General features: G+C 45.7%; 1 protein-coding gene and 1 non-coding gene across 3 annotated transcripts in view; one reads left to right on the forward strand and one right to left on the reverse strand.

Moving 5' to 3' along the window:
- The window catches only part of IRAK2 (interleukin 1 receptor associated kinase 2), an 89,556-nt gene that overhangs the window by 42,498 nt on the left and 23,759 nt on the right, over nucleotides 1-23,299 (reverse strand). For both annotated transcript variants that reach the window (XM_066246053.1, XM_066246051.1), the window contains one exon: nucleotides 1,204-1,350. In XM_066246053.1, coding sequence (XP_066102150.1) covers nucleotides 1,204-1,350 — 147 coding nt within the window. The remainder of the gene's footprint in view (nucleotides 1-1,203; nucleotides 1,351-23,299) is intronic.
- TRNAA-GGC (transfer RNA alanine (anticodon GGC)) lies at nucleotides 6,904-6,979 on the forward strand. Its single transcript has one exon. It is a non-coding gene; the product is annotated as a tRNA-Ala (tRNA).

A 23,299-nucleotide genomic window follows, 5' to 3' on the forward strand; every position in this document is an offset into this window, starting at 1 on the left:
TTTTTAAAAAAACAAAAAGAAAAGGTATATATTCTTTTATCTGACTTTTTTCACTTTTTTAACTTAATATATCATGTTTTCATGTATGTATACATATCCAAATCATTAATAGTATTGTCATGTTAATATGGTAACACTATTATGTTATATGCTAACAGTATTATTGTAATGACCTTCTGTCATTAATTTTACCATCCTCACTACTGCTTCTAATTTTTTGCTATTATACACTGAGCTGAATATCCTTATAGATAAGTCATTTACTTAAATAAATTTTCTTCAAATAAAAAATTGAATGTAGGCCCTGGCTGGTTGGCTCAGTGAATAGTGTTGGCCCAGCACATGGATGTCCTGCATTCGAATTCTGACCAGGGCACACAAGAGAAGCAACCATCTGCTTCTCTCTCCCTCCCTCTCCACCTTTCTCCTTCTTCCCTTCCTGCAACCAGTGCCTCAATAGGTTCAAGTATCAGCCCCTCGCACTGAGGATAGCTTGGCTGGTCTAAGCTTCAGCCTCAGACACTAATAATAGCTTGGTTGATTCGAACATTGGCCCCACACAGGAGTTACTGGGTGGATCTTGGCTGGGGCACATGCAGAAGTCTATCCCATTATCTCCCCTCCTCTCATTTAAAAAAGCTGAATTTAGCCTGACCAGGTGGTGGTGCAGTGGATAGAGCATCAACCTGAAATGCTGAGGACCCAGGTTCGAAACTCTGAGGTCACTGGATGGAGCACATGTTGCTAGCTTGAGCATGGGATCATGCACATGACCCTATTGTCGCTGGCTTGAGCCCAAAGATCACTGGTTTGAGCAAGGGATTATTGACTCAGCTGGAGCCCTCCAGTCAAGGCATGTATAAGAAAGCAATCAATGAACAAACTAAAGTGCCACAACTAACTAAAGAGTTGATGCTTCTCATCTCTCTCCCTTCTTGTCTATCTGTTCCTCTCTCTCTCTCTTGCTTAAAAAAAATTTTTTTTATAATTAAAAATACCTGGGCCTGGCCTGACCTGTAGTGGCACAATGGATAAAGCTCAACATGGAATGCTGAGGTCATTGGAAACCCCAGGCTTGCCCAATGAAGGCAAATACAAGAAGTAAATACAAGTTAATAGTTTCTGCACCCCTCCCACCACCACCTTTCTCTCTCTTCCTCTCTAAAATCAATAAATAAAATCTTTAAAAAATAATAATAATACCTGAGCCCAGACAGGTAACTGGCCTCACAGGCAGCCCCTTTTCCTGTTCATCCTTGGTGTTTCTTACAGAAGCTGACCAAGGCCTTCCTGGCTTCACAGCACCCGGGAAATCTGGCACAGAAGACTTGATTTCAGGAACTGTCTTCCCTGAAACAGGCAGAATGAAAGTTATTATCATTCAGTGAAGTGGAATAGCCATCCAGAGGCTGGTCTAGTCTGGGCTCTGCCTCAAACTGACAGTGTACCCCAGAGACTTCCTTCCCTCTTTGAGCCTCAGCCTCTCCATCAGTAAAATATAGTGGGTACACATGACAATCCCTGAGATTGGTCAGCTCTGACATTCTGAGTCAGAACACCTGACTTCTAATCCTCCTGTGTTACCTTAGGCAAGTCACTTTCCTTCCCAGAGCCTGTTCCCTCACCTATAAAATGGACATAATGATACTATCCGCTCACCGACCTCACAGACTCTTTTTTTTTTTTTTTTAAAGATCCAGTTTGGAGCCTAGTTTTTTATTTTTATTTTATTTATTTATATTTTTTTACAGAGACAGAGAGTGAATCAGAGAGAGGGATAGATAGGGACAGACAGACAGGAATGGAGAGAGATGAGAAGCATCAATCATTAGTTTTTCATTGCGCATTGCAACACCTTAGTTGTTCATTGATTGCTTTCTCATATGTGCCTTGACTGCGGGCCTTCAGCAGACCGAGTAACCCTTCACTGGAGCCAGTGACCTTGAGTTCAAGCTGGTGGGCTTTTTGCTCAAACCAGATGAGCCCGCGCTCAAGCTGGCGACCTCTGGGTCTCGAACCTGGGTCCTCTGCATCCCGACGCTCTATCCACTGCGCCACCACCTGGTCAGGCCTCACAGACTCTTGAGGGGGAATATGAGAACACAGACGTGAAAGTGCTCGGTGAACTATACTTTCCCCTGAATACATGGAAATTAAAGATATCCATCCTGCTAAGTCCCTAGTCGGGCCCCTAAATAGAAAAGTTCTGGCTAGTCTTAAAGTTTCGCCTATCATAAGCAGTGCATACATATGCGTCCTTCCCTGTTTTATAGATAGGAACTCTGAAAATAGCAGCTACGTCAACTGAGTACTGACTGCATACATCAAATCCTCCCGAGGATTTTGCATTTCATCCCTGTTAGAGATGAGGAAACTGAGGCCTGCATAGGTTAAGTGGCTTCCCCAAGATCACACAGCCTGGGTAAACAGGGCTGGCCAAAGGAGCGTGGGTGGAGGTCACCTGCCTTCTGAAGAGCAATCACTTCCCCTTTATATTGATTTGGGAAACCGCAATGTATTGTAAAGATGTGTCCACACTGGCTTCCACCCAGCTTCTCAGAGCCTACTCTGTATGAAGCAGCTTCCTCCACCGCTGCCCTAGTGTCACCACCCCCCAACCCCCTACATGCCCCCCCCACACACACACTCCCCGGTGGTGCCTCCAACTGAGAGGCCTTCAGATCCCTCCCAGGTTGCATCTTACTAAAATACAGATCAGGCCTCATCACTTCCCAGCTTAAAGCCTTTATGACCCCATCGTCCAGATAAAGAGCACACTTCACCTGACTCCCAGATCAAATCCAAATTCTACAGCCCTGCATTCAAGGCCACTCACTCTCTGGTTGTTTGAGGTAGATCCTTATTTGAGAACCACAAAAATGGGGGCACTAAAGCCCCAGGGAAGACTTCCGACTTGCTAATTCTCACACATGCATCATCAGGTGGTGCTGGGACAAACTGCCTCCAGTCTTTGAGTACTCAGTAATAACCACTCAATAGGTAAACTGTGTCTCTCTCTAAACAAAACCGATTGTGCCCTGGCTGTGCTCAGTTGTTTAGAGCAGTGGTCCCCAACCCCCGGGCCGCAGACCGGTACCGGTCCGGGGGCCATTTGGTACCGGTCTGCAGAGAAAGAATAAATAACTTACATTATTTCTGTTTTATTTATATTTAAGTCTGAACGATGTTTTATTTTTAAAAAATGACCAGATTCCCTCTGTTACATCCATCTAAGACTCATTCTTGACACTTGTCTCGGTCACGTGATACATTTATCCATCCCACCCTAAAGGCCAGTCCGTGAAAATATTTTCTGACATTAAACCGGTCCATGGCCCAAAAAAGGTTGGGGACCACTGGTTTAGAGCACTGACCTGATATGCCAAAGCTATGGGTTTGATCCCTGGTCAGGGCACATACAAGAATCAACCAATAAACATAAATAAATGGAACAACAAATTAATGTTTCTCTCTCCCTTCCTCTCTCTCTAAAACCAACATATTAAAAAAAAAACCCAAACAAACAAACACCACTAATCATTACCATGGAACCAAGCTTTTCAAACACAAGCTTTGGGAGTAGAACAATATTAACACCTAAATGCACAGTGCTACACTTGTAAGGCACCAAGCAGATTTATTTGATTCTCAGGACAATCTCTGGTGGTTAACAATTATTGTTTTTTGTTTTAGCACCTTAGGGCTCCCAGAGGTAAAATGATTTCTCCCTGAATCAAACAGCTGATAGATTTAAACCTAGGACTGGTTTCACTGTCCCCTCCCATCTGGTTAGGGTAGAACTATTCAAATACCAAGGTCATTACCATCACCCCCAAGCCCTGCTCCCCTCTGCAGATGGCACCACACCATGGCCCTGCCTGCTGAAAAGCCAGAAGACGGGGTGAGAACCTGTGAAGAAAGGCTACAGGGAATTATTCTTTTAAATAAACCAATCTTATAAAGTAGCAGTATCATAGCCAATGAGGTTTATCCCAGGTGCGATTATTGCTAATTGAAAAGAAGTAGCAGAATTTAGCTCTTTAGATTTCAGGCCCTGGAATAGAAACCAATCAGTTCTATCAATTCCCAGCTGTGTTTACTTTGGAAGACTTCCATTAGAACTAGAAGATACTGTGTGTCAACAGCATAGCTCAAAACTGAAACTTCGAAATTTCGGGCGGGGCGTTTGGCTCAGTGGTAGAGCATAGGCAGGGCATGTGGATGTCCTGGTTGGATTCCCAGTCAGGGCACACAGAAGGGATCATCTGCTTCTCCACTCCTTCTCTCTCTCCCTCTCCCCCTCCCACAGCTTCCAGCAAGTTGGGAGTTGGCCTGGGTGCTGAGGATGGCTCCATGGCCTCCACCTCAGATGCTAAATATAGCAACCAAGCAATGCCCAAGATGGGCAGAGCATCGCTCCATAGGGAGCTTGCCCGGTAGACCCTGGTCAGTCACTTGGGGTGCATGTGGGAGTCTGTCTCTCTGCCTCTACTGCTATCACTTACCTGTATTTTCCCCATGTATAAGACACCCTTTTAAAAAATTTGGACTCTAAAAACTAGACGCATCTTTTTTTTTTTTTTTTTTTTTTTTACAGAGGCAGAAATAGACAGGGACAGACAGACAGGAACGGAGAGAGATGAGAAGCATCAATCATCAGTTTCTCGTTGCGCGTTGCGACTTCTTAGTTGTTCATTGATTGCTTTCTCACACGTGCCCTGACCGTGGGCCTTCAGCAGACCGAGCAACCCCCCACTGGAGCCAGGGACCTTGGGTCCAAGCTGGTGAGCTCTTTGCTCAAACCAGATGAGCCCGCGCTCAAGCTGGCGACCTCGGGGTCTCGAACCTGGGTCCTTCCGCATCCCAGTCCGAGGCTCCATCCACTGCGCCACCACCTGGTCAGGCTAGACGCATCTTATATAGTGGTGTAGTATTTTTACTTGTGTTTCCTGCTTTTTCACGCTTGTTGTCTTTGTGCTCATTGTTTGGCATTTGTTACCAGTATATTACAGTAGGTTATGTTTTGCTACATTCTGCCCAGAAATGGCTCAGAAAAGATTTTTGTACAGTGCTGAATTCAAGTTAAAAGTGATCCAGTTTGCAAAAGTGAATGGCAATCGTGCTGCTGAACGTTAAGTTTGGTCCTCCTCCAAGTGAGCAATCAATCTGAGACTGGCTACAGGAAGAAGAAACCCTACTGAAAACACCACAGAAGAAGAAGGCCATGCTCTCATCAAAATGGCCTGATTTAATTTAGAGAGGGAACTGAAGATACAGATTAAAGAGCAAAAGGCAATTGGAATTCCTGTGTCCACAAAGATGGTTCAGCATGAGGCAAGAAGAATTGCTGATGAAAAAGAAGTTACTGATTTCAAAAGAGGACACAATTGGAGCTTCAGATTCATTAAACATAATGGACTAAGCATGCGCACATGGTACATGCACCAGACTTGGCCAAAAGATGCCTGAAAGCAATGAGCAGAAGGTCCTTGATTTTCATTGTTTTGTCATTCAATGTCAGAAGACACATCAGTTTGAGTTGGGACAGATTGCAAATATGGACGAAGTCCCCCTTCAATGTGATGTCACAAGTAACAAAACTGTTGATAAGAAGGGGGTGAAAACTGTAACTGTGAAGACAAGTGGACATGAAAAGAGCCATTATACAGTTGTTCTGGCTTGTTGTGCCAATGGAACCAAGCTGCCTGCTATACTGATTTTCAAATGCAAAACAATGCCAAAGGAAGACATTCCTCAAGGAGTGATTGTCCATGTTCATGACAAGGGTTGGATGGATCAGGATGAGATGAAGATCTGGTTTGAGAAAGTTTGGAGAAGGAGACCAGGTGGGCTCTTATGCAAACCTGCCCTATTGGTGCTTGATCAAGTTCAGGGCACACATAACAAAAAACACAAAGAAGATTGCTGCAGAGCAAAAAACAAAACTTGCCGTCATACCTGAAGGCTTGACATCCCAACTCCAACCATTTGATGTCAGCATTAACAAACCCTTGAGAGGTTTGTTAAACCTCAAAGTTAAATCAAAGCTGCCATGAGAGACGAATGGAACCAATGGATGAAGTCTTCTGGGGACAATTTGACACCAGCAGGAAGAGTGAAGAAACCAACTATAGAAGAAGTTTGTACCTGGGTGAAAAGATCCTGGATAATATCAAGATTGAGCCTGACCAGGCAGTGGCACAGTGGATAGAGCGTCAGACTGGGATGTGGAGGACCCAGGTTCGAGACCTCAAGCTCGCCAGCTTGAGCGCAGGCTCATCTGGCTTGAGCAAAGCTCACCAGCTTGGACCCAAGGTCTCTGGCTAGAGCAAGCAGTTTCTTGGTCTGCTGAAGGTCCATGGTCAAGGCACATATGAGAAAGCAATCAATGAACAACTAAGGTGTTGCAATGTGCAATGAAAAACTAATGATTGATGCTTCTCATCTCTCTCCATTCCTGTCTGTCTGTCCCTGTCTATCCCTCTCTCTGACTCTCTCTCTGTCTCTGTAAAAAAAGCAACAAAAAAACAAAAACAAAAAAAAAAACCCCAATATATATAATAAATAAAAGACATTTAAAGATTGAGATCGTTGTCCAGTCATTTAAGAAGTGTGGCATTTCAAATGCCATTAGATGGAACTGAGGATGAGGCAATACATGAAGACAGTGATTCATCATCAGACACAGATGAGGACAAGCTAATGGATGGGAGTTTTGACAATGATGAGGAGTTATATGAATTTTATGATGAATAAAACTTGAGTTCAATAACTTTATGTAATACATGTTTTTTTCAAATTTTAGGCCTAAAAATTAAGGTGTGTCTTATACATGGGAGCTTCTTATATGTGGGAAAATACAGTACTTAAAAAAAAAATTTTTTTTTAAAAATAAGACACAGGGCCCTGGCCGGTTGGCTCAGTGGTAGAGCGTCGGCCTGGCATGCGGAAGTCCCGGGTTCGATTCCCGGCCAGGGCACACAGGAGAAGCGCCCATCTGCTTCTCCAACCCTCCCCCTCTCCTTCCTCTCTGTCTCTCTCCTCCCCTCCCGCAGCTGAGGCTCCATTGGAGCAAAAGATGGCCTGGGTGCTGAGGATGGCTCCTTGGCCTCTGCCCCAGGCGCTAGAGTGGCTCTGGTCACGACAGAGCGACACCTCGGATGGGCAGAGCATCGCCCTCTGGTGGGCATGCCAGGTGGATCCCAGTCGGGCACATGCGGGAGTCTGACTGCCTCCCCATTTCAAGCTTCGGAAAAATACAAAAAAAAAATAATAATAATAAAAAAATAAAAATAAGACACAGGAACTTCATTATTGTTGTTGTTCTAGTTTTAAAATATTGGTTAGCCTGACCAGGCGGTGGCGCAGTGGATAGAGCATCGGACTGGGATGTGGGGGACCCATGTTCAAGACCCCAAGGTCGCCAGCTTGAGCGTGAGCTCATCTGGTTTGAGCAAGGCTCACCAGCTTGAGCCCAAGGGGCTGGCTCGAGCAAGGGGTCACTCAGTCTGCGATAGCTCCCTCGTCAAGGCACATATGAAAAATCAATCAATGAACAACTAAGGAACTACAATGAAGAATTGATGTTTCTCATCTTTCTCCTTTCCTGTCTGTCTGTCCCTTCCTATCTGTCCCTCTCTCTGACTCTGACTCTCCCATACACACAAAAAAATAATAAAATAAAATAAAATAAAATAAAATAAAATAAAATAAAATATTGGTTAGCTCTTTAGAAGCCCTCCCAGAACCAAGGCGAAGAGACAGGGTTGTGGGCAGAATTCTTGACCCATAGTCCCTGGAGAACACACATTTCATTTCTCCCCACCAGGGGTCCTCAGGTATCTCAGAAGGGCATCCATGGACCACACCACCCTGTCTCTAACTCGCATCAGCCTTTCTGGCTGATACTGGGAGCCTCCAAGCTGGTTCTTCACCAATGGTGGCCCTAAAGGCAGCACTCAGCAATCACATGTTTTTGTATTAGGTATCCGCTGCCTTCCACAGGTAGGGGAGAGCACAATTCTTTGTACAAAACGCGACAGTGAACCATCACCAGCAGTGAACGCTGATTTATGAGCTGCCTGTTGCCAGAGTGTGTAGTCCCAGGAGGAGGAGACCAATCCATGCCACTCAGTGTCCTTATCTTTCCTGTCCCTCTCCCCCACCCCAGCTTAGGAGATGGCCTCTTTTCTGGCACCCTCCCTCTACAAATTGCCTAGGATAGGATCCCATGTTCCTCAAAGGGCTACATTAGTGGTGTCCTCATGACATCTGTGTATGAGGCAAAAAGGCAGAGGTGGCTCCTCTGTGCAAGATTAGCGACAGCCTGGCCCCAGCTCCTCTCATGCTAGGCTGCCGGGCCTGCTGGTGAAGGCAGCCTGAAACTGCCACTTCATGCAGAGCGAGACAACAGCTGTAGGAACTGCCCCAGCTTTCTGAAGGTCCCACCTGCACCCCTAACTGCCTATGACCCCAGAAGAAGAGGCCCTGCTGAGCCTGTTTCCACATCAGTCAAACGAGGTTAAAGGTGAATATCCTCCTGCCTGACCAGGCGGTCGCATAGTGGATAGAGCATCAGACTGGGATGCAGAGGTCCTAGGTTTGAAACCCCAAGGTCGCCAACTTGACCGTGGGCTCATCCGGCTTGAGTGCCTTGAGCCCGGGGTCACTGGCTTGAGCACGTGATCATAGACATGATCCCATAGTCACTGGCTTGAGCACAAAGGTCATTGGCTTGAGCAAGGAGTCACTGGCTCGACTGAGTCCCCCAGTCAAGGCACATATGAGAAAGCAATCAGTGAACAACTAAGTGCCTCAACAAAGACTTGATGTTTCTCATCTCTTTCCTTTTCTGTCTGTCCGTCTCTATCTGTCCCTCTCTCTGTCTCTGTCACACACACACACACACACACACACACACGTGACCATCCTGGCCTGACCTGACCTCAGTGTCCCATTCCTGTTAACTTTGTTTCTCCTTCTGCACAGATCTTTGCTTCTTAGTCAAGACATATCTGGCAGGAACATTGAGGCTGCTGACCTTTATGGCCTCCACTCACAGGGAATATAAAAGTTTATTATGTTTTCATCCTAAGGAGAGTCCAGTTTTTCTCTTTTTTTACTTGCTCTTTCCAATGACATCCCATGGCCTACAGCTGGCACAGTGGGGGACAGGCAAACATGCAGGGGTGGGGTGGGTGCTCACGGAAGGGAAAAACTGCCCTGTGGCACTGGCAGGGGCTATCGCTGGTAGCTAAGCCTGTTAGCACCTTTCAGGCTAGTCATACTTTCAGGACCTCACCCACAGAGCTCAGCTGACAGAGCCGCATGTCAGGCCCAAGTGACATTCTGATGAGAAGTTCTGGTTTCCTGTGAAACCCCCATTTCAGTACGTTGTGGGTTTTCAGATGTCTTTTAGATGTGGAAAACAAGTAAGATGTTTAAACATCTTCATTTCTACTCTTGAGTTGCTGACATCTGACCTGAGTTGGAAGGTACAGAGCAGGACTTTTTTTGGTCTCTTTTCCCACCATTAAAACCAGAAAAGGGGGCCCTGGTCAGTTGGCTTAGTGGTAGAGCATCGGCCCAGCATGTGGACATCCCAGGTTTGATTCCTGGTCAGGGCACACAGGAGAAGCGCCCATCTGCTTCTCTACCCCTCCCCCTCTCGCTTCTCTCTTTTTTTCTCTCTTTCTTTCTTCCCTCCTGCAGCCATGGCTCGATTGCAGCAAGTTGCCTGGGCGCTGAAGATGGCTCCATGGCCTCCACCTCAGGTGCTAAGAAAAGCTCGGTTACTGAGCAACCAAGCAACAGCCCAGATAGGCAGAGCATCACCCCCTAGTGGGCTTGCCAGGTGGATCCCAGTCTGGGCGCATGCAAGAGTCTGTCTCTCTGCCTCCTCTCCTCTCACTGAATTAAAAAACAAACAAACCAGAAATAGGAGAAAGTATGGTTTCTCTGCCCGTCATGCCTTGAAACCTGGTCTCTGATAGTTGAGCAGATACAATACCTACTCTATCAGGCAAGTACGCCAGAATGCTGTGGAAATAAAAATAGAACATCAAGGGCAGGACAGGGCAAAGGAGGCCACAGGGTTCGTGAGAAAGGGTGATAATGAGCTTCTAATCTCCCTCTGAATTTCCTGTTTGTGAATGCCAAGCCATATATCAGTTTACTATGACTGGTACATAGAAGCTAGCCCAGGCTTCCAGGACAACATTCTTTTCCCCCTGGAATTACAGTCTCAAAAAGATTCCACACAAAGGTGATTTTGCAGGATTGTAAAACACAAAAACATAAATTGCAATAAAAAAACAGAACCAAGAGTAAGTGTAGGGAAGCTCCCATTTCCAGATCCAGCCTCTGAAATTCCTAGCTGTGTCTAAGTGCAAATTTGTTAATCCCCTGAGATTTATAAAATTATAAAATTTTATAACTCATTATAAAATATAGGACTGTAAAAATATACAGCTATCCCAGGATTCAATGGGATAAGATATGTAAAATAGCTGGCCCAAGGTCAGGGCACAAACTATATACAAATGGTCATCCTCTGTCCTTTGTCCTCTCTCCCTGCCTGAATGGCACAGAAAGAGAAATCTCTGATTGCTAACTTAGGATCTCTGAAGAAAATATTTGGGTGGACGACTATTTAAACCAGGCATCGGGAACCTTTTGGCTTTGGTAGCTGTGAGGGCGGAGGGGTTGACATAGTGGTTCTCAGACCAAGTAAATTAGAGTCTAGAAGTTTTGCAAGTTCCCTAGGTGATGAGGGTTGAGTTTCAGGTACCAAGGGGACAGAGGCAGGGGAGCAGAAGCATTTCTCTGTACTCCCTTTCAAGGTTTCCAGGAGGTGACAGGCCTAACTTCTTTTTCTCTCTGCTTTGTATTTTCAGGATAGCCCACACTACCTAAGGGGTAGGAGTCACTTCTGCTGTGCAGAGAAATGGACTCACAGCACTCCAACATGCTTCTCACCAGTTAGTTGGGCTTGCTGGCAAGGTGACCTTTCTAAGTCTCATCTCACAAATGAGATGAGGAACTGTACCCCCACCTCAGAGAGTTGCCATGAGAATGAAATAAGGAAGTGCTGAACTGTTATAAGCTGTTAGCATTATTTACTATTGTTATTATCATTAGCCCTAACTCTAGGTCAGGCTTTGTTCTAAGTGCTTTCCCATATGCATGGCCTATTTAATTCAGATAACAGCTCTGGGGAAAAGGTCCAATTGCTATCTATGCCTTATACTTCAACATAAGCGAAACCTAGAATAGTTATCTTATTGTGTTCCGTTTATGCCCCACTTCCTTCGTCTGAAAGGCTTATGCATGGTGCGCACCTGGCTAAGGGGTCTGGGGTTTCTTCCCAGGCTGCCCGGGTACATTTAACACAGCAGCCAATACAAGCACTACACACACGAGCAGAGGGGACTCTAGCTGCTGCTGACAAGGTCTTTCCTCTGTGGCCACACTCTGGAAATCCCCCCATCCTTCATAGCCCTCAATTTAAACAATGATGTAATACTTATTCATTTATTTTCAGTTTTCAGCTGACTCGGGTGGCTGATATGGATCTCTTCTAGAACAAATGAAAGTGATTCAGCCATAACTAAACAACCCTGGTGCTAGCTGGCCAAACATAACTTTCTAGGCCCCTCTCTTCTCCTTTCCTAATCCCTGGGCTAGACCCTTCTGGGCATCCAAAGTACACACTCACACCTAAAATTTCCCATATGTGCCTTGACTGTGGGCGTTCAGCAGATCGAGTAACCCCTTGCTCGAGCCAGTGACCTTGGGTCCAAGCTGGTGAGCTTTTTTTTTGCTCAAACCAGATGAGCCCGCGCTCAAGCTGGTGACCTGGGGGTCTCGAACCTGGGTCTTCCGCATCCCAGTCCGATGCTCTATCCACTGCGCCACCGCCTGGTCTAAAATTTCCAATTCAAACTAAACACAAAATTAGGCAAATTTGAAGGCATGATGTGTTTTCCCAATCACTTGCTCACTTTGTCTCTGGTTCCCCATTGGACCTGTACTCCAACAGCTGCTAAAATGACTCATCCTTCCTCATTATTCAATTGTTGTGTCAAGGACTGGGGAATGCCATTTGATATCAAAATTGACATGATTTCCTCCAAACAAACAAACACATGACATGACCCTGATATTAAGCTAGCTAAATAAGTTATCTTTTTAAAACTTTATTTAGCCTGACCTGTGGTGGTGCAGTGGGTAAAAGTGTTGACCTGGAACGCTGAGGTCGCTGGTTCAAAACCCCAGGCTCGCCTGGTCAAGGCACATATGGGAGTTGATGCTTCCTGCTCCTCCCCCCTTCTCTCTCTCTGTATCTCTGTCTCTCTCTCTGTCTCTCTCTCTCTCTCTCTGTTTCCTCTCTCTAAAAAATAAATAAAAAATCTAAAAAAAGTTAAAAAAAAAACAACTTTATTTAGAAAATTGACTTTAACAGGGGTGACATTGGAGAGATATCTAATTATAAACTGGGATGACTTCTGTGCAGAAAATAAACAAGGAGAAAGGGGTACCTGACAGACTTACTTATCTAAGGTGGCCAGAGAAGTCTTCTGTGAACATGTACCATTTAAGCACAGACCCAAAAGATGAAAAGGACTAGTTATGGGAAGAATGCAAGGGAGGTGGGGAGGGGCCAGCACTCTAAGGACAGGGAATAGCATAGGCAAAGGTCCTGAGGTAGAAAACAGTTTGATGTATCGCCTCAAATGTGGTTGAGTTGAATGAAAGAGAGGGAAAGTAGCAGATAAAAGGTGAAAGAGTTGAGCAAAGGTTAGACTATGTGCAACTTTGAAGGCCATGGTTGGGTAGAAGCTTACCATAATGCCCCTTGAATTGAGATAATCTGTAGCCAAGACAGTGCTTATCAAATAGTCATTTGCTCCCTCTTGCACCCCAGCCTCCCTTGCAATCAAACTGGAGCCACATAACTGCCTGGCCAATGGATTTTAAGTGGCAATGCTATCGTCATTTCTAGACAAAGCAATTAAGATGTAGTATGCCTCTTCCATCTTTCTCTTCTCCTGCCACAGTGACCCTGGAAGCCATGAGTTCTAGATGACACAGCCAGCAACAAGAATGCACAAGGCAGTACTGGACTATGAAAAATCAAATTTTGTTGTCTCGAACAACTAAGAATTCAGGCTTTCTTTATCTGTGACTATAACATAACATAACATAACATAATCCAGATTAATAGATAATCTTAATATGTGTCTAAAACTTGCAACCCAGAGGAGCCCAGTTACATCTTAGCACAGAGCAGGAGCTCAAAAAGTGATCATTCCTTTCCCTCCAGCTCTTACCCTTCTTCTCTAAAACACTGGGAACTGGTTTAGATGTACTGCACATACCCCTCTGTTTATTCTCACACTACTTCTAAGAAACCCATAGCAAATGTCGAGCAAATGAGTTGTAAAATCCGTATTTTTGTTAAAGATGGCGGTGCCCATCGCCTAGGTGATAATAGTGATTGCCTTCATGCTTGGGAAGAGGCGTGGTTATGCTAATGTGTGTTGAGGGAGGGCTTTCACACCAAAGGGTTTTAAAAGGAGGAGCTAAGAGGCCATTTGGAGGAGAGTGGCCACATTCTTGTAGAGAAGAAGAGTCCATGGAGGCAGGGCAGGGAGGCCACATGGAGGAGGCAGCCAAAATAGCAGAATGGGGAAGAAGAAGCCAGTTTGTGGAGGAGAAAGAGATGGGAAACAGAGGTGAATAAGACTGGTGAGGTGGAAGCCTTTGATTCCAGGAAAACTCAGATGAGTCGGTAGCTTTGTGAGTGCCGAATGAGTGGGTTTTGGAGCCCAGTGTGTTTGTTTGTACTTGCTTGCTGAGTGCAAGTCTAGAATAAAGGAAAATGGACCATCAGTTTTCGGTTCAATGTTTCTTTACAATCAATCTGAATCAAATCTGAACCTGCGTTGGCCAGGCGGCTTTGATGGAGGCCACAAATACTGGCCATACATACAGTGATTAAAGCTTCACTTTTCCCTAATGGAATAACTAATATGTGAAAGGAAAGTCAAGGGACCTGTCCTGGGCCACACAGCAATATCTTTAGAAAAACCTCACTATCGCCTGACCAGGCGGTGGCACAGTGGATAGAGCATCGGACTGGGATGTGGAGGACCCAGGTTCGAGACCCTGAGTTCGCCAGCTTGAGCATGGGCTCATCTGGTTGAGCAAAGCTCACCAGCTTGGACCCAAGGTCGCTGGCTTGAGCAAGGGGTTACTCGGTCTGCTGTAGCCCCACAGTCAAGGCACATATGAGAAAGCAATCAATGAACAACTAAGGTGTAGCAACGAAAAACTAATGATTGATGCTTTTCATCTCTCTCCATTCCTGTCTGTCTGTCCCTATCTATCCCTCTCTCTGACTCTCTCTCTGTTAAAAAAAAAAAAAGAAAATGAAAAACCTCACTATCTCTTAAGTTTTCAAGCTTTCCAGTTTACAAAAAGATAGACACAGCAAGTCCTGGTCTGAGAGTTCAGCTGGTTAGAATGTCTACTCAATACTTCAAGATTGTAGGTTTGATCCCCAGTCAGGGCACATACAAGAATCAAACAATAAATGCATAAATAAGTGGAACAACAAATCAATGTTTCTCTCTCTTCCTTCCTCTCTCTCTAAAATCAATTTTTTTTAAAAAGCAGACAGGGTAATGTCTAGAGGGAGGAAGTGAGACTTGATACATATAGTGACCTACCCCAGTAAGGGTCAAAAGTGAATCTAATTGCCCATCCTGGCCCATTACTTACACACTATGTGACTTTAGGCATGTTAATCTCTGAGCCTTAGTTTCCTCATCTCTAAAATGGGGATAAACAATATTTGTGAGATAAGCCCTGCCAGATAGCTCAGTTAGTTAGAGTGTCGACCTGATACTCCTAATGTTGCAGGTTCAATCCCCAGGCAGGGCACATACAAGAATCAACCAATGACCTGACCAGGCGGTGGCGCATTGGATAGAGCGTCACCCTGGGATGCTGAGGACCCAGGTTTGAAACCCCAAGGCCACCAGCTTGAGCATGGAATCAGAGACATGACCCCATGGTCGCTGGTTTGAGCCCAAGGTCTCTGGCTTAAGCAAAGTGTCACTGGCTCGGTTGGAGCACCCCACCACCAATCAAGGTATGTATGAGAAAGCAGTCAATGAACAACTAAGGTGCCACAACTATGAGTTAATGCTTCTCATCTCTCTCCCTTCCTATCTGTCTGTCTCTGTCTGCCTCTCTCTCTCTCACTAAAAAAAAGAAAAAGAGGCCCTGGCCAGTTGGCTCAGCGGTAGAACGTCAGCCTGGCGTGCGGGGGACCCGGGTTCGATTCCCAGCCAGGGCACATAGGAGAAGCGCCCATTTGCTTCTCCACCCCCCCCCTCCTTCCTCTCTGTCTCTCTCTTCCCCTCCCGCAGCCGAGGCTCCATTGGAGCAAAAATGGCCCGGGCGCTGGGGATGGCTCCTTGGCCTCTGCCCCAGGCGCTAGAGTGGCTCTAGTCGCGGCAGAGCGACTCCCAGGAGGGGCAGAGCATCGCCCCCTGGTGGGCAGAGCATCGCCCCTGATGGGCGTGCCGGGTGGATCCCGGTCAGGCGCATGCGGGGAGTCTGTCTGACTGTCTCTCCCCGTTTCCAGCTTCAGAAAAATACAAGAAAGAAAAAAAAAAAAAAGGAAAAGAAAAAGAACCAAAGAATGAGCGAAACAACAACTAGATATTTTTCTCTTTCTAAAATCAATAAATAAAAATTAAAAAAAAAAAAAAGATTTGTGAGCCCTGGCTGGATGGCTCAGTTGGTTAGAGCATTGTCCCAAAGTGCAGACGTTGCTGGTTCAATCCCTGGTCATGGCACATACAGGAACAGCTTGATGTTCTTGTCTCTCTCTCTCCCTCTTTCTTTCTCACTGAAATCAATAAATAAAAATTAAATAAATAAATAAAGATTTATGAGATAAGATGCTTGCCTGGCATATATTAGGTTCCAAATCCAAGTTTGACTAACACTCAGATACACTGACTCCTAACCTGGGGGGGTCTTGGCCCAACACAGTGCCACCTCCAGTGGCAAGTCCCCAGTGGCCTTAGGATCTGACTCCTATCCATGTTTTAGTGTTCTCTGGTGGTTGGAAAGGGATGGATGCATCCAAAAGTGCAAACACACAAGCCCTGTCTGGCCCTTGCAACAGCTCAGCCTCTTCAGGATAGAGATTTACTCTTTTCTGTTTCACATTAGGCAGCAGCCCAAAATTCCCCACCCAATGAAAGCTCAACTCCAAGAAGGAAATGACTTTGGATGAGATGCCAAACTAAAAGTTAGAAACTGTCACAGCTGCACAACCAAGAAGAGACTACACAAAAATTGAGAAACTTTTTTTTTTAGCGAGCGAGCGAGAAAGAAACAGGGACAGATAGACAGGACGGGAGAGAGATGAGACATCAACTCATAGTTGTGGCACATTAGTTGTTCATTGATTACTTTCTCATATGTGCCTTGACCAGGGAATTCCAGCTGAGCCAGTGACCCCCTTGCTCAAGCCAGTGACCTTAGGCTTCAAACCAGCAACTTTTGGGCTCAAGCCAGCAACCATGGGGGCATGTCTATGATTCCATACTCAAGCCGGTGACCCTGCACTCAAGCTGGCAACTTTGGGGTTTCAAATCTGGGTCCTCAGCATTCCAGGCTGAAGTTCTACCACTGAGCCACCGCCGGGTCAGGCAAAAAAATTTTGAGAAATTTAAGACTCCAAGGAGAATGGTAACAGATGAGAAGATAAACCTTGGTCACCTCCCAAATCCCTTCAGATTACAGAAGCTCCTTGCTCTCCTATTGCTCTACCTAGAACCACTCAGGCTCCCATTCCACACAGGAACCAGAACAGTGGGATACTTCCCAAGTATACTACAAGCCCTCCAAAATCTCCCCTTGGCTCCCCGTGAAAGCAAACTTGACCACAGACTGTGCAACTTTGGGTGGCCTGACCCTGCCCTCTCCCCAGTCTCAAGTCTACCACACTCCCGTTGTCCTCCAGCTGAAGAGCTCCATGGTCTCTCTTTGGGTCCTCAAACATCGCTCCTTCCCATGACCAAGCCTTGGCACGTGTTAGCCCTTCTGCCTAGAAATGCCTGTGTGTTCCCTCACTTCAGTTAGCCCACTAATCCTCCAAATGGAGGCTTCAGTCTCACCTTCTCAGGGAAGCTTCCCTGATGAGATCAAATCTTTCCCTCTCCTACCTGTCTGCCCATCCCCCACCTACACTTCCTTGAGCCCCACACTGTGGTTGGTGAGGCATCTCCATGCCATCATCCACACTAGACTGAAAGCTCCTTGAGGTCTGATACCATAACTGTATTTTCACTGCTGTGTCCCTAGTGCCTAGCACATAGCAGGCACTTGATAAATATCACATTCCTTCAGTTCATTATTGAGTTTCTTGTCCAGCTCTGGGCATCTAACTCCCTATGGGGAGGAATAAGGGAGAGTTTCACCTCACAGGTAAGGCATACCTGGCTTCTAGCCTTCATCCTCAGAGCTAGAGCCACTATCAACAGGTCTGCTTTTGGTGGCATTTAACTAGCTCCAGCCTGGCCTGTGGTGGTGCAGTGGATAAGGTGTCGACCTGGAATGCTGAGGTTCCCAGATAGAGACTCCAGACTTGCTTGGTCAAGGCACATGTGGGAAGCAGCTGTGAGTTGCTGCTTCCTGCTCCCCCTGCCACCACCTTTCTTTCTCCTCTCTTTAAAAATCAATAATAAAATCTTTTAAAAACATATACATAAATAAATAACTAATTCCAGAACTCAACAATGACAGTAGACAAACTGTCTTTAGCTGGAAGCCACAGCTCTGACACTTTGGCCTCTCCCTTGATTCTTGCCCCTAAGCTCCCAAGATGATGGCACATAGGTTCTGAAGCCTAACTCACAGGCCCTCCTAAACCTGGCAGTCTGGAAAAATACCATTTAGGATTAACACTCTTGTTTTAAGCCCCAGGGTGATGGTTGGCGCTAATTCCTGGAGTCAAACTTTTTTTTTTTCTTTTTTAGGTGAGAGGAGAACACAGACAAACTCCCACATGCTCCTCAACTGGGATCAACTGAGCAACCCTATCTAGGACCAGTGCTTGAGTACTGAGCTATTTTTAGTGCCTGAAGCTGATTTGCAGACCAACTGAGCTATCCTCAGTGCCTGGGGCCATACTCAAACCAATCAAGCCACTGGCTGCAGGAAGAGAAGAGGGAGAGAAGGGGAAGAGGGAGGGGGAGAGAAGGAGATGGTCACTTCTCCTGTGTGCCCTGACCAGGAATAGAACCCAGGACATCCATAGGCCAAGTCGACAGTCTATCCACTGAGCCTCTGGCCAGGGCCTAGAGTCAGACTCTTCTGATGCTGAATGCTGGCCTGATCATATAAGTGCTACCACTAAACCCCCAGACTCAGCTCCCAGCAATTTCACCATGATCACCTTTTCATTACAGCAATGTTCCCACAGTGTGTTAGTTCCATGGGAATACTACTAAGTATCAAATGAAAAGGGGTTCCACAGTCAAACATAAATGAAAAACACTGGCCCAAATAGGTTACTTTGCTATAGGACTTATCAGAGCTTTAATATGCTAGTGTATATTGCAAATCTCCAAAGGTAGGGGCACTGATACAGCATATAAGATTTCCCAAGTTTATTTATTCCTGAACACTTAGTCTGCAACAGGTGTCTTGCTAGAGCACTCTCCTAAGGGACACAGTTTGGGAAATAGCTTGCCCTGCAGATGCCCCATATACACAGTCCCTATCACAACCAGGACACAAAGGCAGCATTCCCCTTCCTGTCCTGCCCCAGAAAGTGGGGCTTCATCTAAGATCCAGCTCTTCCCTGTGGCCTCAGCAGAGCCTGGAGATATGACAACATCCATGGCAGACTCAGAAGTTGGGAGAAATGGAGAGGAGAGTGAAAGAAAGGCAATAGAATGAACATCATCTTACAGAGTGAAGTATCAAGAGGCAATGCCTAGAGCTAATGGAAAAAGAATTAGCAATGAAAGAATATGTGTCAAAAGTTGCAAAACTCATCTATAGAGGAACTAAAAATAGTGATATAAATATATTGGGCCTGACCACGTGGTGATGCAGTGGATAGAGCAACGGCCTGGGATGCTGAGGACCCAGGTCCAAAAGCCCAAGGTCGCCAGCTTAAGGGTGGGCTCATCCAGCTTGAGCTTGGGCTCACCAGCTTCAGCAAAGGGTCACTGGCTCAGCTGCAGCCCCTCAGTCAGGGAACATATGAGAAATCAGTCAATGAAAACTAAAGTGTCGCAATGAAGAACTGATGCTTCTTGCATGACCAGGCGGTGGCGCAGTGGATGGAGCATCGAACTGGGATGCGGAGGACCCAGGTTCAAGACCCTGAGTCGCCAGCTTGAGCACAGGCTCATCTGGTTTGAGCAAAAGCTCACCACCTTGGACCCAAGGTCGCTGGCTCGAGCAAGGGGTTACTCAGTCTGCTGAAGGCCCACAGTCAAGGTACATATGAGAAAGCAATCAATGCACAACTAAGGTGTTGCAACAAAAAACTGATGATTGATGCATCTCATCTCTCTCTGTCCCTGTCTATCTCTCTCTCTCTAAAAAATAAATAAATAAACAAACAAACAAACAAATAAATAAATGTATTGGGAAGGAGAAGTGTGTATAAGCCAAAACGTCTTCTAGGATGTTAGTGAATAATTTTTTTTAAGAGAGAGAGAGCCTGACCTGTGGTAGTACAGTGGATAAAGCATCAACCTGGAACACTGCGGTCACCGGTTCAAAACCCTGGGCTTGCCTGGTCAAGGCACATATGAGAGTTGATGCTTCCTGCTCCTCCCCCCCTTCTCTATCTCTCTTTCTCTCTCCCCCCTCTAAAAATTAATAAATAAAAAATCTAAAAAAAAGAGAGAGGGATGGAGGGAGAAATAGAGAGAGATGAGAAGCATCAACTTGTAGTTGCAGCACTTTTAGTTGTTCATTGATTTCTTTTCATATGTGCCTTGACCAGGGGGCTCCAGCAGAGCCAGTGACCCTTGCTCAAGCCAGTGACCTTGGGATTCAAAGTGACCTTTGGCTGGGCCTGTGGTGGCACAGTGGATAAAGTGTCGACCTGGAATGCTGAGGTCTCCAGTTCGAATCCCTGGGTTAGCCCAGTCAAGGCATATACAGGAAGCAACTACTATGAGTAGATGCTTCCTGCTTCTCCCTCTTATTTCTCCCTCTCCCTCTTTCTTTCTCCAAAAATCAATAAATAGCCCTGGCCGGTTGGCTAAGCGGTAGAGTGTCGGCCTGGCGTGCAGAAGTCCCCGGTTCGATTCCCGGCCAGGGCACACAGGAGAAGCGCCCATCTGCTTCTCCACCCCTCCCCCTCTCCTTCCTCTCTGTCTCTCTCTTCCCCTCCCACAGCCGAGGCTCCATTGCAGCAAAAAGATGGCCCTGGCACTGGGGATGGGGATGGCTCCTTTGCCTCTGCCCCAGGCGCTAGAGTGGCTCTGGTCACAACAGAGCAACGCCCCAGATGGGCAGAGCATCGACCCCTGGTGGGCGTGCCGGGTGGATCCCGGTAGGGCGCATGCGGGAGTCTGTCTGACTGCCTCCCCGTTTCCAGCTTCAGAAAAATACAAACAAAACAAAACAAAACAAAAAAAACCCCAAAAATCAATAAATAAAATCCAAAAAAGCCTGACCAGCCAGTGGCACAGTGGATAGAGCATTGGACTGGGATGCAGAGGACCCAGGTTCGAGACCCCAAGGTCGCCAGCTTGAGCGCAGGCTCATCTGGTTTGAGCAAAAGCCCACCAGCTTGGACTCAAGGTCGCTGGCTTGAGCAAGGGGTTACTCAGTCTGCTGAAGGCCCGCGGTCAAGGCACATATGAGAAAGCAATCAATGAACAACTAAGGTCTCGCAACAAAAAACTGATGATTGATGCTTCTCATCTCTCTCCATTCCTGTCTGTCTGTCCCTGTATATCCCTCTCTCTGACTCTCTCTCGGTCCCTGTAAAAAAAAAAAAAAAAAAATCCAAAAAAATAACAAAAACAAATCAAAGTGACCTTTGGGCTCAAGCCATTGACCATGCGGTCACATCAATGACTCCCATGCTCAAGCTGGCGATCCCACATTCAAGCTGGTGAGGCTATGCTCAAGCCAGATGAGCCCATGCTTAAACAGGCAACCTCAGTGTTTCAAACTTGGGTCCTCAGCATCCTAGGTTGATACTTTATCCACTGTGCAACCACCTGGTCAGGCAGTGAATAATATTTAAATTGAAAAATATGAAAAAGGCCTGACCTGTGGTGACGCAGTAGGATAAAGCGTCGACCTGGAACACTGAGGTTGCCGGTTCGAAACCTTGGGCTTGCCTGGTCAAGGCACATATGGAAGTTGATGTTTCCTGCTCCTCCCCTTCTCTCTCTCTCTCTCCCCTCTCTCTAAAACTTAATAAATAAAATATTTTAAAAAAAAGAAAAATATGAAAAAGGAGGTAAACACACATACAGTATACAGTTGATTTGTTCAGAATTATGTACTTAAAACTTGTAGAATTTTTTAACTAGTGTCACCCCGATAAATTCAATAAAAAGCAAGAAAATACCTATACAGTGCCTCATACAAAGTGAACAATAACATTTTTATTTAATGCTAAATAAACTGCATTAATAAAAATTAATAAATGAGAAAAAAAACCAATAGAAGCACAGTATTTAGAGATAGTACTAATGTGGTAAAGAACACTTATTCCCCATGTCTTCCTACATTCAGGAAGTTTCAGCTAGACATATGGCTGCCTGACTAAAAACTATACTTCCTGAACTCCTTTGCAGCTAACTTATGATCATGTGATTAAGTTCTAACCAATAGAATCTAGTGAAATGATTAGTGTATCTTCCAAATTATATTCTTCAAAGGAAAGGAAAGTGCCTTCCACTTTCTGTTGTCTGGAATGAGGAAATGGCAGTAGAAGAAGAAGCAAGTATCTCAAACTACAATATGTAAGCCACATAAAATAATAGAAAATAATAGAAAAAAAGCCTGAATCCCTGACACTGTGAATCTACCATATCAACCTTGGATTGCCAACACACGTGCAACTAATTGAAAGAAACCCTGTTTTAGTTTAAGCTCCTGTATTTGGCTTTTCTTATCATAGCCAAACCAATGTAATAACTAATATAGAATTCAGTACCCAGGAGTGAAGCTCCAAGCAGCAAGGATCCAAACACTGCAGGCTGGAAGGCTGGTTACTCTTCTTAAAGCAAAGCAAAGCAGTTGTTTAAACATTCCCAACTGTGACACTCAGAAGGCAGTGTGCTGAGGGCACCTGTAACTAAGGGGAGAAGTTGAAAATGTTCTGAATGTTGCTGTATGTGGCTTCTTTTTCAGGAAACTCCAACAAAAAGAGATGAACTCTAGTGGCATGAGACCATGTATGAGCACAGTTTAAAAGGAAGACTCAGCCTGTAGTTGACAATCCAGGTTGACCAAAAACCCCCATTTCAGGGGCTCTGAAGAGACAGCCTCAGCAGGAGATAAGATGATGGCCCTAACCTTTCTAACCACCAATCACCTTTCTCAGTTCCACCAATGAACCCCTGAAGGGGTTCTCTGACAGACACAGAGAGCCCAGAGGCAATGTCAAACTAAGAGTGCTTCCTGCCCATCCAAGTTACTGCTCCAGGTACGTACATTAAATTAGGAGAAGAGGCAGGCAGGACCAGTGCACAGGCCACTAAATGAAAGATCAAATGCTCCAGGGTTAAGGGCTAAGATATGTCTAGGCTGAATAAGAACTGATTAGAAGGCAAAAGACCAGAAGCTTCTGGTTTAAGAGGGCTGCACTGCCAAAGAAACCACAGGCCTGGTGCAAGAAAAGCTTGTAATTATTTGGCTCCTACATGTAGCTCCCCTCAGGCTCCCAAACCCACACCCACAGACAGTAAACTGTGAAAGCTGTGTAGCCCTCCTTAAGGGCTGACTCTCTCCACTTCCTACTTCAGATGAGGCCACAGAGAATAATGAACAGTGGAGCTCCTCCCAAGGCCTACATCCTCCCCCAACCCCCTAAGACACAGCCAGAAGTTAGAACACCAGGTGTTAAAGCTGTGGTTCTTTTTTTTTTTTTTTTTTTTACAGAGGCAGAGATAGACAGGGACAGACAGACAGGAACGGAGAGAGATGAAAAGCATCAATCATCAGTTTCTCGTTGCGCATTGCGATTTCTTAGTTATTCATTGATTGCTTTCTCACATGTGCCTTG

Source organism: Saccopteryx bilineata, chromosome 10 (assembly GCF_036850765.1).
Source record: "Saccopteryx bilineata isolate mSacBil1 chromosome 10, mSacBil1_pri_phased_curated, whole genome shotgun sequence".
Classification (NCBI taxonomy): Eukaryota; Metazoa; Chordata; class Mammalia; order Chiroptera; family Emballonuridae; genus Saccopteryx; species Saccopteryx bilineata.